The sequence below is a fragment of the Chroicocephalus ridibundus genome, chromosome 1, assembly GCF_963924245.1.
Source record: "Chroicocephalus ridibundus chromosome 1, bChrRid1.1, whole genome shotgun sequence".
NCBI classification, from domain to species: domain Eukaryota; kingdom Metazoa; phylum Chordata; class Aves; order Charadriiformes; family Laridae; genus Chroicocephalus; species Chroicocephalus ridibundus.
In genome coordinates, this window is record NC_086284.1 from 18,248,130 (window position 1) to 18,261,661 (window position 13,532).

The window sequence follows — 13,532 nt, forward strand, 5'->3', positions numbered from 1 at the left end:
TCACTCAGTTGGGAAAAGTAGGCCTCAGATTCTGAAAAAAAACTAACCCAAACCCTGAAAGTGTTCTTCTATGAGAGTGAAGCAGAGAATTGCTGAAAGTACACGTTTAAACCGTCAGCAAGTTTGCTGATGACACAAAACTGAGAGGAGCAGCTGATACACCAGAGGGTCAAGCTGCCACCCAGAGGGTCCTTGACAGGCTGGAGAAATGGGCTGACAGGAACCTTCTGAAGTTCAAGGGGAATTGCAAAAAGTCCTGTACCTGGGGAAGAACAACCCCAGGTACCAGCATGTGCTGGGGGCCACCCAGTTGCAAAGCAGCTTGGAAGAAAAGGACCTCAGGCTTCTGGTGGACACTGAGTTGTGCGTAAGCCAGTAACGGCCCCTTGCTGAAAAGAAGGCTAATGGTATCCTGCTTTAGGCATAGTATTGGCAGCAGGTCAAGGGAGGTGATCATTCCCTTCTACTCAGCTGATGTAGGGCTTAACTGATGAGGGCACACCTGGAGTCCTGTGTCCAGTTGTGTACTCCTCAGTACAAGAGAGACATGGACATGCTGGAGATAGTCCAGTGAGAGGCCACTAAAATGATTAATGCAGTGGAGCCTCTCTCCTATGAGGAAAGGCTGGGACAGCTGGGATTGATCAGCCTGGAGAAAAGAAGGCTTACGGGGATCTTATCAATGTCTATAAATACTTGAAGGGAGGGTGCAAAGAAGGCAGAGCCAGGCTCTTTTCAGTGGTACCCAGTGACAGAAAGGCAGCGGGCACAAACTGAAACACAGGAGGCTCCACCTGAACATCAGGAAACACTTTTTTACTGTGGGGGTGGCTGAGCACTGGCACAGGTTGCCCAGGTTGTTGGTGGAGTCTCCACCCCTGGAGATACTCAAAAGCTGTCTGGACACAGTTCTGGGCCATCAGCTAGTTATAGGTGGCCAGGCTCAAGCAGGGGTTTTGGACAAGACTGCCTCCAGAGGTCCCTTGCAATCTCAACCATTCTGTGATTCTTTGAAATCTTAAATGCACGTGTCAGCTGTGAATAGATCTCTTTTCACTTGCCCCACTTACTACCATCTCTGTAGTCACTCTATGTTGTGACCATTGTGTAAGTTCTGAGCACTTACATAATTAGTATATCAGTGGTTAAAGTCTCAATATTTAGAAAGCAATGTGTATAGCATATCTTTATATAACATAACATAACATAACATAACATAACATAACATAACATTAAAGCTTTGCACAGTACTGGTACGGGAACCACACATTAATGAAGGCTTTATTTAAATGAAAACCTGCTGTCTCATCAGTATACATTTTAAGATGACTATACCATTAGTTTGGGGAAATAAAATGGACTCCATTCAATTTTATTCTTAAACAAAATATATTTCAGTAAAATATATATATATATAAATTTTTTTTTTTTTTCCCCTAGAGTAAAGTTTGCCCATTTTTGATAGACCCCTCTTTCCGGGCTACTGAATGGTTGAAGACACATTTGAAGGAGTCACGTTTGGAAGTTATTAACCAACAGGTGCAGTATTTACTCTTGGTCTTTCAATTCTGTTCTGCTTGAGCTTGCTCTATTCCAGACTTTAGAGAGTAGTTTTTAAAGGGGTGGGATAACCATCACCAAAAATGGTGTTATATTCCATGAAACATATAATTTCTCACAAATTATTGTATTCTATTATCTACATTGGAAATAGTAGGTTGGATTTCGGTTTCAGATTAAGGTACCTGAGATTAATTGTCTACATGTCACTGTTTACATGGGTGGTGAGGCTTGGTTCAGTTGCACACACACATTGGCATCTTGTGCCGTTTAAAAGTACCTTATTGAACCCCACATGGTCTCAAGATATTGCTTTAACAGAATGTAGGTCTTCCACAGATCCCTGCCAGCTCTGCGCAGGCCTTTTAGGTACTCTGTGATGGTACTAGGTACGTGTCTTTGGGTAATTGCTAGCTGATTGGGTTGATCACCTTTTAGGCTCTGTTGTCTGCATTGCTAGGATCTCCATTGACTGTAACGGAATCTGGAATCTGTGCATGTTTAGATACCTATATGCAAAAGTTTGCATTTAGGTATCTTAATATCCATGTGAATCTGTCCTTAGGTCTTGATTCCGTTTTGAGACGTAGCTACCTAATAACAATTGAGATGCATTAACTAGCCAGAACTTCCAGGTGCACCTGACAGAGGTGACACAAGACCTATGGTAGACCTGTTGTCCTCTGGTGCAGCACGTGGAGAGCTAGGCATGGTAAATAGGTTGCCTGTATGTCAGTAGCTGAATAGATCAAACTTATTTAAATTAAACACTGGTGGCTAAACACTGAAATATCATATGATGCCTGTAGTAGAATTTTTCCGTTATACTACTGATTTTTACATTTAGACTCCTGGTATAATGCCATCCTGTTCATTCCAAAGTGTTAATATTTAAAAAAAAAACATGAATCAAAGGAATTTATTTTTATTTGCCCAGGACACCAACTTCCTAACTGCTCTTGAGCTGGCAGTGAGATTTGGGAAAACACTTATTATACAGGAAATGGATGGAGTGGAGCCTGTACTTTACCCGTTGCTAAGAAAAGATCTCGTTGCTCAAGGTAAATGACCAAGATCTTTACAAAAGTTTGCTCAAAGCTTTTGTAGGTTAGATCTATATATATCATATAAAAGTCAATTTTTCTGAAAACATTAGCATTGTGTAACGTTTTGTTACACAATGTTAACGTTAACCTGCTGCTAACACTTCAGTGCGTGAAATACGCTGGAGATATGTTCTTGTTTAGTAAGTGGGAAAATATTGAAAAGTATTTAAAGATTTTTTTTTACTGGAATTAGAATGGTGTTTTTATCAACTGTTCACGATTTAAATTTTATGTTACTTTCTAGTAATAATTTCAAACACATAGTTTTACTTAGGAACTTGGGCCTTAAATAGACCAGAAATTACACAACTGGTTGTGCAGTTAGAAATCCGAGTTTTAGAATGTTGGTGTTGCTGTTTGTCTTTCATTTGTCTGAAACTAAAGAAGGCACACAGGTCTGGCCCTGATGTGACTTTGGAATGGAGCAGGGTCATAGAGATCAGCAAAATGGTGGAATTTGGTGAAAGGAGTCTCCCTAACTGATGCAACGAAAGGCACATAAAACCCCATTTGCATTTTACAGTAACTCTCCTTTGGAGAGAAAATGTACCCTATATAACTCTACATATAACTGCTTTGGATGTACTTGCTTTAAAGAGGCTGATGTGGAAAATTGTGTTGAAAGTTTAACAAAGAGAAATAGTAATGAGATAAGTGTCTCAGTGTGAGTTATGTTGAATTATGTTGCATATTTTGAAATGATATCAAAAGAACTGAGTGGATTAAAAAAATACAACGATGTATTTTGAATGGCATCTAGTGCCATTCAAAAGTCCCTTATTGAACCCCACCTGGCCTCAAGATATTGCTTCAACAGAATGTAGGGCGTCCACTATCCCTGCCAGCTCTGTGCAGGCTTTTAAGATACTTTCTGATGGTATTAGGTACATGTCTTTGGGTAACTGAATGCATCCCCTGCTAGCTGATTGGCTTGATTACCTTTTAGGCTTTTTCTGAACTTTGTTAAAGCAGAGATACAGGCATCTTAACTGTTTTACTTAAGGAATCAACTTAAGAGATGAATATGTCTGCAGAACTGTGGAGAAAGCAGATTAAATTCAAATATACTGCTTTGTTGAGGGAAATTGCTCATAACACTCAGACATCCTTTTTTGCATGTTAATTAGCTGTGTTAATGCTAGATCTGTGCAAGTCGAAACTAGGGAGCTGTTTTTTGAAAAGGGGGAATGGGTCACTATTTGAGTCTTTTCAGTCACTTCACAAGCAAGCACGAACTCCTCCTCTTTGCCAGAACGTGGAGGTGGGCACCTGTCTGCGTTATTTTGCTTGTGATGACTGTACATCTTTTCATTACTTGGAATGAAACATTAAGAAATATGTGAATATATATGCTGCAATAAATTTGTCCTTGTACAGCTTCCATTTTCAGTTTGACGTTTTTACAGCATAGACCTAAAATTTATTCTGATCCTTGGCACAGAAGCAAAATTGGTATGTGATTTTCATCTCTACCAGTGTTTTAGCGAGAGATTTATACTTGGAGCATTTCTGATTTGCTCCCAGCGCTAAAAATAGAGAAGCACCTGGCTATGCCACCTCAGAAATTTCTCTGGAAAGGAAATTTTCACTTTGAAACTTTTCATCTTGTTATTCTAAGGATGAGGATATATCTAATATAAGGATATTTTTTAGTGTTAGGAGGTAAAATCTTACTCTAGTCGTGTGATTATTTGAGTCTTTTCTGACCCCGCTAGAAAGGAAACCTGTGGTGGGAGTAGAGTGATGAGATGCCATACGTATAGTTTGATTCTGTGACAGGCATGTTGAGAAATGTCAAAATATTAGGAGTATAAACAGAGGTTGAAACCATGACAGCAGAAATTTTCATGAATAGTTTCTTTCCTACTGTGATTAAATTAAATATATTTATAATAAGACAAATTTATGGGATATTTCTTAATGGAATGTTTTGCTTTAAATCTGATGACTAGATATTCCAGTACCTTTAGTTTCATACACTTTCTCTATAACAATTGTCATAGAAAGTAATATTTTAATGGAATCATGGTTGTACAGCAACATCAACCTTCTACAAATAAATATAACAGATCCAGAGATGAAATCTGATGGTTTTGGGTCACATTCAGAAAATGTTGAACCATCTTAGTTAGCCAATATGTAATTATGGCTAGTTTGTTTTGAGTAGTATACCTATGTGGAAATGTAAATGAATATGTTTAAATTATGACAGGATTCTTAGCAAAAGGGGGATTCTCCAGTGCATCTTCTGTGGTGTTCTCTCTCCTATTCATTGTTTGAAGATTTCAAAGATTCATTAGCATTACTTTCACTTCAAGTGCATTTTTTGCCATTTATACTTTTTGTACTGGGTAAGGATCAATAAAATACCCTGGTGTGTTAAATATTCTCACTATATATCTTTCTTACGCTGGTGCTATGTTATTGCATTTTTTTGTCTAACACTGCAGGATACATTATGTTCCCTAAATTTTTTAAATTTATTTTCTTTCTGAACAATTTATAAAATATATTATATAAAATATATCTATCATCAGATAACTCTAGAATATTCCAATCAAAGTGCGTATAACTTCTATTTATTATTTACAGGACCCCGTTACACTATACAAATAGGTGAAAAAATGATAGATTATAATGAAGAGTTCCGTCTTTTTCTATCGACAAGGAACCCAAATCCCTTCATTCCACCTGATGCTGCTTCTATTGTTACAGAAGTAAACTTTACCACAACAGCAAGTGGCTTAAGAGGACAGGTAGGCATTTAGAATAAAACCAATGTATTTATAGCAGACATTCATTGCAACATCAAGCTGCTGGAAGAAGCCCTATGGTGCAGTTTGCAGTAATGGTCATGGAGATATTTTCTAGCACACAAATATAAATGGTAAAATTGATGCTGCAACTAAATTTAAATTTTAAAATCTTGTTTTTATGCACTATGGAAGCAAGTAGTGAGTCCAGTAGAGAAAATGGAAATGGTCTTATTGACTTCAGTTGCAACAAATTAATTGCTAAGCTTATGTTTTCTGTTCAAGATGCATTTATGGTACCATGGAACGATTTCTGTTATTGCTCTCCAGTGTCCTAGTTAGAGAGATACTTTGTGCATAGGAAAAATGTAATGAAACCAAAAAAAGAAAAGAGGTAAGTTAAGGGAAGGAAAAACCCTCTTTATTTGGTGTGAAACGCTTTTTTCCAAACATCAAGAGGCTTAGAATAGGATGTAAATAAGATATTGATAAGTAAGATATAACTCAAAACGTGAAGCATGGGATAACCATATGGATTTCTTCCCTCCGCTGGAGACAGGGAAACAACATCATACAATGTAGCCAAGTGAACTGACCCCATCTTTAAGTGGAAATACAGAAAAAAAAAAAGCTTTGTTTTTTGTTTTCTCTGTTGGCAGGAGAGGGGTTTGGCTTTTGGTAGACTTGCTAGAAAGAAATTCACTCCCATTCTTTCCAGTTTGTGCTTTCTACCACCTACTTCTTATATCTGATAACAGTGTATACATTATGAAGACTGCCAATCATTTAAACACAGATGTGATTCAGCTTAACGTGCAAAGGTTTAGGTCTCAGCGTAAAAGGGTATGAATCAGTGTCCTTAATAAAGTGATACAGTGCCTTTTGAGATGTCCTTAAGTATCTCACCTGGCTTGCATCTGCTGTTATTCATGAGACCGTGGTTCACAGTAGTTCCTGGGTTATACTTGCCACTGCAGGATATCCTGGATGTAAAGCTCTTGAATATCTGGTGCAACTGAATAAACGCTTAGAAGTGTGCTTTCAAAAATATAGACTACATACTACTATATGATTAATGAGTATATGTTATGCTATATAATTAATGAATGTATCTTATGAAATATTAAAGTGTTTTTTATCCTGTTGAATAATCTCCTTTCTTTTTAGCTTTTGGCTTTAACGATTCAGCATGAAAAGCCTGATTTGGAAGAGCAGAAGACAAAACTATTACAACAAGAAGAAGATAAGAAGATACAGTTAGCTAAGCTTGAAGAATCTCTTTTGGAGGTAAAATAAATTTACCTCTTTTATATCTGTTAGATCAATAAGATAATGTTCATATTGTTATGTGTTTGAATGAAAATAGTGAAAATGTTGGAATAATGAGCCTTCAGAATTTTTGATTTGAGAAAATAAAAGTGTTATTTGCCTGGGGCTGTTGGGAGAGTAAAGTAGATAAGATATGTACATCTGTCATGAAACTATAGTATTTCAATACATTAAGGATTGTCGAAGTTAAATGTATGAATTGTTGGGCCAGATATAGTTGGTTTAGATTGATTAGAAATTTCATTATTTTTTTTTAATGCATTAAAAAAGAGAAAATTTTGTTTAAAAATATACTATTTCAAATTATGAGTTTTTAAAAAGCCACATTTTTAAGCTTGTGAATCATGTCAAACAATACTTTCTCAAGTTGAGAAATGATTGTGTGTTGTGAAAGAAAAAAAAAACAAAAATTCTCAGTAGAAAATGGAAAGATATGTTGAGACATTTAAAACTTTAAACCTCCACAATTATTTCTTATTACCAATAAACTGTAATATTCTTTATAGTTAACATTTTGCTTTCGTATTTAAAATTAATATTATCAATTTTCAGTTAACCTTTTTATTTTAATGAAAGTAATTATGCTCAGAAACAGTTGTATATACCTCTATAAGAAAAGGTGGCTTCCAAGGAAGAGGACTCTCTTCTTTTTCATTTGTATCTTGTCATGGATTTCACAGATACTGTACTTCATGCCCATATGAATGGATCCTCAAATCCTCCTTCATTCTAAATTATCATAGATGCAGGGAGATTGACCTGCTGCCTCAAAACCGTCAGTCTGTAGCTGAGTCATGGAACTTTGCAGTATCCAGCACAATGGACTTGATCATAAGCTAATGTTTCTACAGATTCCTCAAAAAGTAATAAACTAACTTTAATAGACTGGCCATTAATATCTCAGTTTTAGAATTTTGCACACAATTATCTAATGTGATTTGAATTTTCACATTTATTGTCCTTATTAAACTCCCTATTAAGTCTCAAATACTAAGCTCAAACCTTTTTTAGAACTGTGATGGGGCAGATTTCTCTTACAGGCAGAGGGAAGCTTGTTCTCTAAAAAAATTCCATATTCAAAGCTGATCATTGTTCAGTATCCAAATGTCTGCCAGAAGCTGAGAGTTTATAGATGCAACAAAAAAATGTCCACCTTTTAGAACAGACTTTTTGCATGATCTCGGAACTCCAAAATCTTTCACGTTTGTCCAATCTGAACTGCCAAGTGCAAAATTTCAAGTAATTGATGCCTAAGATATCTGCAACAAAAAGTGGCCAAGTATTAACACTGGGGTTGGTTTCAACTTTGGCATTCTTGTCAGCGCTTGAAATCGGAGTCCTCTGACCCTGAAGAAAGAAACTTAAAGCTCAGTGGAAACTACCATATGCTCCACGGGCTTTGTCAACAAAGATGTCAGTGATCTAGCTAAATTCAGGTTAATCCAAAAGCAACATTAGCATTCCATCTGAAGTACTGTACTGATTTTCTTCCAAAAGCCTTGAAGTAAAGACATACATGCTGTGGCTCTCTCACGGCTCACACTATGATTCTTCATAGCAAAATCGGATTCCTTGAAAAAAACAGATGGTCTTGTCCTAAACTCTTTTCAGCTAGAGAACTAAGTGCATTCTACTATTCTAACTGGTTAATCTCTGCCCCCAAATATCCCGAAATGCTGTCCTGCAGGTAGTTGTTCAGAACTGACTTAACTGACAAGAAGCCAGTTTTGTGGTGTTGTCTGACTAAAAAATTGTGTTGAAGTGTATTTGCTGAAGGTTAGTAAAACCCCTTGAATAACAGTGAATCAGTCAAGCTTTTACCACTTCTTATTAGAAGTGAAATAGTTTACAGAGGAGAACTCAGGGAAAATCTTGGCTAATCTCAAGGATTTTGAACGGATCTCGGACTACAAAACTGAAATTGTTGTAATGGTGAATATTCATCTCAGTTGGAAATAAGACCAAAATTGTTTTCTTCAAAAACATTGCAATGTTTTTGAGGAAAAATTAATTTATGAATGACTGGGTACAGGAAGTCATTACAAGTAGCCAATTTCAGGTTAAATTGGTAGTTAAATAAAAGAAAAAATACCCTAATTTGTATTTACCATGGGGATGTTAGTGTGTAAGACTCTGCTAGAAATAATTCTCAAAAGCTTGCCAGCGACTTAATTTTCAAACCTGGCAATCTGGATTTTTGGAGTTTGTTCTTGGCTTTTATTTTCCATGCTTCTTTAAAACGTCTTAGTTTTTGGACTAACCACTTGCTTTCTAGTACCCTTGATGCATTCAATGATTCAGAAGTATGTACAGGACAGAAAGAAGGACAGGTTCCAAAATGGTTAATTTCCAGGTATTTTAATGTAACATAAATTACTGTTTGTTTTTTTTTTTTTTACAGACACTTGCAACATCGCAAGGCAATATACTAGAAAATAAGGATCTGATTGAATCTTTGAATCAGACTAAAGGAAGTAGCGCACTCATCCAAGAATCACTTGCTGAATCTCACAGACTTCAGAGTTTCCTTGATAAGGTAGAAGAATATTTTAATCTTTTACTGCTGTTTTTTTCCTGCTAAAAATATTAATCTTCTATATAGAGGGGATATAAACATCCAGAGGAGTATAGATCAGTAACATACTAAATTAATTTTTTGGAGTAAAAGATATTTGGGGTATACAAGTACAGAAGGTATTTTCAATAATTAAATTCCTTTGGTTTATATATGGTAAATATCTATGCAATTTAAAATCAAATAGTTTGAATTAAAGGAATTTTCCCCAAGGACTTATTGGCAAGTAATGGGTTTTGACTTTTTGCCATTGGCTATTGCAAACAGTATGGCTCACGTGGATGTTCTTACTTAGTATATCCCTTGTTATTGCAAAAATTTAGGTCATTGGTGATGCTATTCACCTGGCATCCTGTTTTTGTAACACGTTACAGAGTTTTTCTCATTGTTCTTATTTGTTTAGTTTAAAATTTTCTGTTGAATTTTAGGACGTGTTCTGTGGCAGAAAGAGACCTCAGTGCCCTAGGGATTAATTTCCAAAAAGTTTTTCATAATTTAAAGAAATTTTTGCTAAAAATGCTTTCTTCCAATTTTGAAATCTAAGGACGGTGTTGAAGTCTTGAGTGCATGTCCCTCAAATTGAAGAATCAGAAAGAATTCAGTTTTCTAAAGCAGTGGGAGTCATGCGAATGTTTTTTTTGGTCGGACGAGTAAATGTTTATGCAGTAACCAGTAGATGGCAGTAATGCCCTTGGGTTTTACATACCTATGTTTTTGTTATCCACAGGAGAGGGACGCCTATCTCCCTTTAGCTGAGAGTGCTAGCAAGATGTACTTTATTATCTCTGACTTGTCCAAAATTAATAATATGTACCGGTTTAGTTTGGCGGCTTTCCTGCGGCTTTTCCAAAGGGCTCTGCAAAGCGAGCAGGTATCTTCTCTTTTCCTGAAGCTGTTAATGCTGCAGGCGAACCAGGCTGCTTTGATCCTTAGAATATGTTAGTTGCTTTGGATGCTTTTAGAAAATAATGTATAATAACTTATGATGAAATGTATAATTAGTGATGCCGAACTGTTGTGTATTAGATATTCAGAATACAAGCACATGGAATTTTTAATGATCTTGCATTACATATAAATCATAAAATTGCTGTGCCACCTGAAAGAAAAGTAACTCTTATTTGTAATTTCAGGCTTACTCTTTGTTTAAGGTGGATTATGAAAAACAAGGTTGTTTATAACTTTACTGAAGGATTTATTTAAATAAATCCTTGACCTAATCTGCAAACAATGCTAATTCTATCAGCAAGGGGTAGAATAAGAACATACCTATATTTCTACTTGGTTCAGTTACCCGAAGGAAGATCAAAACTTTATCTACTTTTATACAGTTTATAAGCATGCATGCAGCCTGTCTTGTTAAAAATGTAATTTTTACTTTTCTGCGTTCTAATGGCCAGTATATTCTTACTGAAGCACATAATTATGGATTTATCCCTTGTCACGTCACTCTTTAGATCTAAAAACGCCCACTGAGTGACAATGCATTTTCTTTTATTTCAGCATCTCCAAAATCCGTCTTAATTCTCTTTCTTTCCACTTTAAAAAGGCATTCACCAGCCTTTCATCGTGTCACTTTTGGATTCCCCTTTATTCTGGCTTCTGTGCTTACAACTTTCCTTCAGCTACAATCATTACCAGGAGCATGGTTCTGACTATGCGAACTGACCCTCTTTAAAGTTCCTTACCTATTGCTTCGTTTCCACAACATGAGCTTTTAACTTCTTGTTCTTACTTTAACGCTCTTTCATAATTTCTTTTCTTCCTGCCTATTATGTTGCCTATTTTAAGCACAAATTCTGGTTTTGCGTTCTTTGCTTTCTTCCTTCTTTTCTTCTCCTCTATCCAGTTCTTCATTTTTCCCAGACTATCTTTTAGACATGGGAAAGGTATTAGTCAAATCAGCTTGTGAATCCACATTTCCCTCCTTTATAACTTCATCTCTTCAAATTCCAGCATGGTAGAAAGGAACTTGGTTTTGATAAATCTCATACTACCTGTTACCTCCCTCAGCTTTATTTTTTTCCCCTCTTCTTTCTCTTTTATCCCATCTTCCTTTCAGTTTTCTCCTATTAATTAGTCTTTTAGTCTGTAAGCTTTGAAGGACAGGATATATTTACTATTTTCTACAATGTTTACTTCACTTGGGCCAAGTTTGTCTGCAACTTTAGTAACCACACTTAACGTCAACATAACATTGACATAACGTCAACATAACATAACGTCAGTAACATTAAATACAGTAATTCAATACATAACCAGTTTTTTACCAAGTGAAAACTGAAATTTCAAGGATATTAATGTTAGAAAAAGAAACTGTTATCTCACACTCTGTGTATTTACCTTCTATATAATGTTCTTAGTCAAAATATTCAACACCAAAATATTAATTTCTTAATGCTTCAGCATGATCTTCTCATTTAATCATCTACTCATTGATGGCTGCCGCTGAGTTCAATAATTTGTTTTTAGAACTAGTAAGTGTCACACTAGTAAGTGTCCAGATTCTTTGTGTCATTCTGCTGAAATCTACAGGGTACATAAAATGATTTTTACTTCCACGTAAATTTTTGAAAGCCAAAATTTCTTTTTAGGATTCAGGTAATACTGAAGAAAGAATCAAGTCGCTTATTGCCTCATTGAAACATACAGTGTATGAATATGTTTGTCATTGTTTGTTTAAGGTAAGATTGTATTTTTTCTGGCCTTTGTACAGTGCACTGGGTTTGAAAGTATACTTTTAGCAACCAACACTTGATCTACTTTAAATAAACAGTATTATGTCAGTACACATGTAGTACACGCAAAAAATTACACTTGCAATATTTAACGTGCAAAATGAGGAGGACTAAAAGTTAGGATGTAACAGAATTAGGATTGCGTGTGCACATTTTTCCACAGAGCAGTTTTCTAATTAACAAGGCTATTCTCAGCCTAGTCCTGTTTCTGCTTCACCTCTGGCTCCTCACCTCTGCTCTCTTGGTGAGAACCTAGGATAGATATGTCTTTCACTTTCAATTTTAATTTTTACTTTCACATGGAACAGTGTTTGTCTCAGTACCAGGCTGAAGAATAGTAGGTCTGCACAGATGATTTAAACAGTAGTACAAATCATGCAAGAATGGAGTCTGATTGGTGAGAATGGAGAGATCTTGGAAAATTTTACATCACCTCCTCCCCTCTTCCCCTAGTTTAGCAACCCTGTACTGAGGATGCAGAAGTAGCAGTTATATCTAAGGATTTTTGGTTTATGGAAGTCCAAGAGGATTCTCATGAAATATTCTCATAATAATTTAATGTCTATGTTTGAAGTCATGAGTATGTGAAGCCTTCCAGTAAGTCATCGCATCTTTTGAATATTGAAAGGCAGCTATTTTTATATCTCAGAAAAGATTAAAGATTTCAAAAGCAAGGCACAGAGAGGAGAATATCTAGTAGGAAAGATTTTAACTGTGAATGATCAGATCGGAGATTAGAAAATATTTCAAGTGTAAGTGTTACCGTGCAGCTTCAGACCAGTGGTCCATCCAGCTTAGTATTGTATTCCTATAGTGGAGAGAACAAATAAGCTCCTCGTGCCATCAGCAATCCACTGCTTTTTATCCATGCAAATTTTTAAAGACTCCTGTGACACTGCGGCTTTACTAGTGTCTTCATAAATGGTGTAGCTCATACAAGTTCATACCTTTTTAGCGTGTTAGAATTGGGAAAGATGATTTCGTTTGTGGTTAATATTTGTGTTTGTGTGTACATAGACATCATGCATGCTAGTAAATGAAATGGTGCCAAGAATTTTGCCTGAGCACTGGAACTGGCCCACCTGTTCTGTTAATCTGTCAAAATAGTTGCTGTCATAGGTTTGGCCTCGACCAGTCAGTGTTCTTCCAAACAATTCCCATTCAAGTTTTGGATACTAAACCACCCAGGGAGCATTCATTGTCTGAGAGGATGAAAGAGCTGAATGGTGTGGCCTTCAGCCATTCCAGTTGTTCTCAGTGTTATAATCATGGACGTATTTTATTTATCAATACAAAGAGAACTTTAGTGCTGTGAACAGTTTGACCCTGATTCCTAGGTGGGCCCTGTTTGCCCTCTGCTCCTACCACTGTAACAAAACCAATAGTAAATCCGTGCAAAAATAAAATGAAATGTCCTTTATTTGATTTAATGGTATCCTTGGGGATGCTTTGTACCATACAGGTTTGTAAT

The 13,532-nt window shown here is 36.1% G+C and overlaps 1 protein-coding gene across 3 annotated transcripts in view; it reads left to right on the forward strand.

The window, feature by feature from the left end:
• Window positions 1-13,532, forward strand: part of DYNC2H1 (dynein cytoplasmic 2 heavy chain 1) — a 178,041-nt gene that overhangs the window by 68,611 nt on the left and 95,898 nt on the right. For all 3 annotated transcript variants that reach the window (XM_063330001.1, XM_063330007.1, XM_063330017.1), the window contains exons 64-70: window positions 1,441-1,539; window positions 2,498-2,621; window positions 5,259-5,422; window positions 6,587-6,706; window positions 9,150-9,284; window positions 10,051-10,194; window positions 11,918-12,007. In XM_063330001.1, coding sequence (XP_063186071.1) covers window positions 1,441-1,539; window positions 2,498-2,621; window positions 5,259-5,422; window positions 6,587-6,706; window positions 9,150-9,284; window positions 10,051-10,194; window positions 11,918-12,007 — 876 coding nt within the window. The remainder of the gene's footprint in view (window positions 1-1,440; window positions 1,540-2,497; window positions 2,622-5,258; window positions 5,423-6,586; window positions 6,707-9,149; window positions 9,285-10,050; window positions 10,195-11,917; window positions 12,008-13,532) is intronic.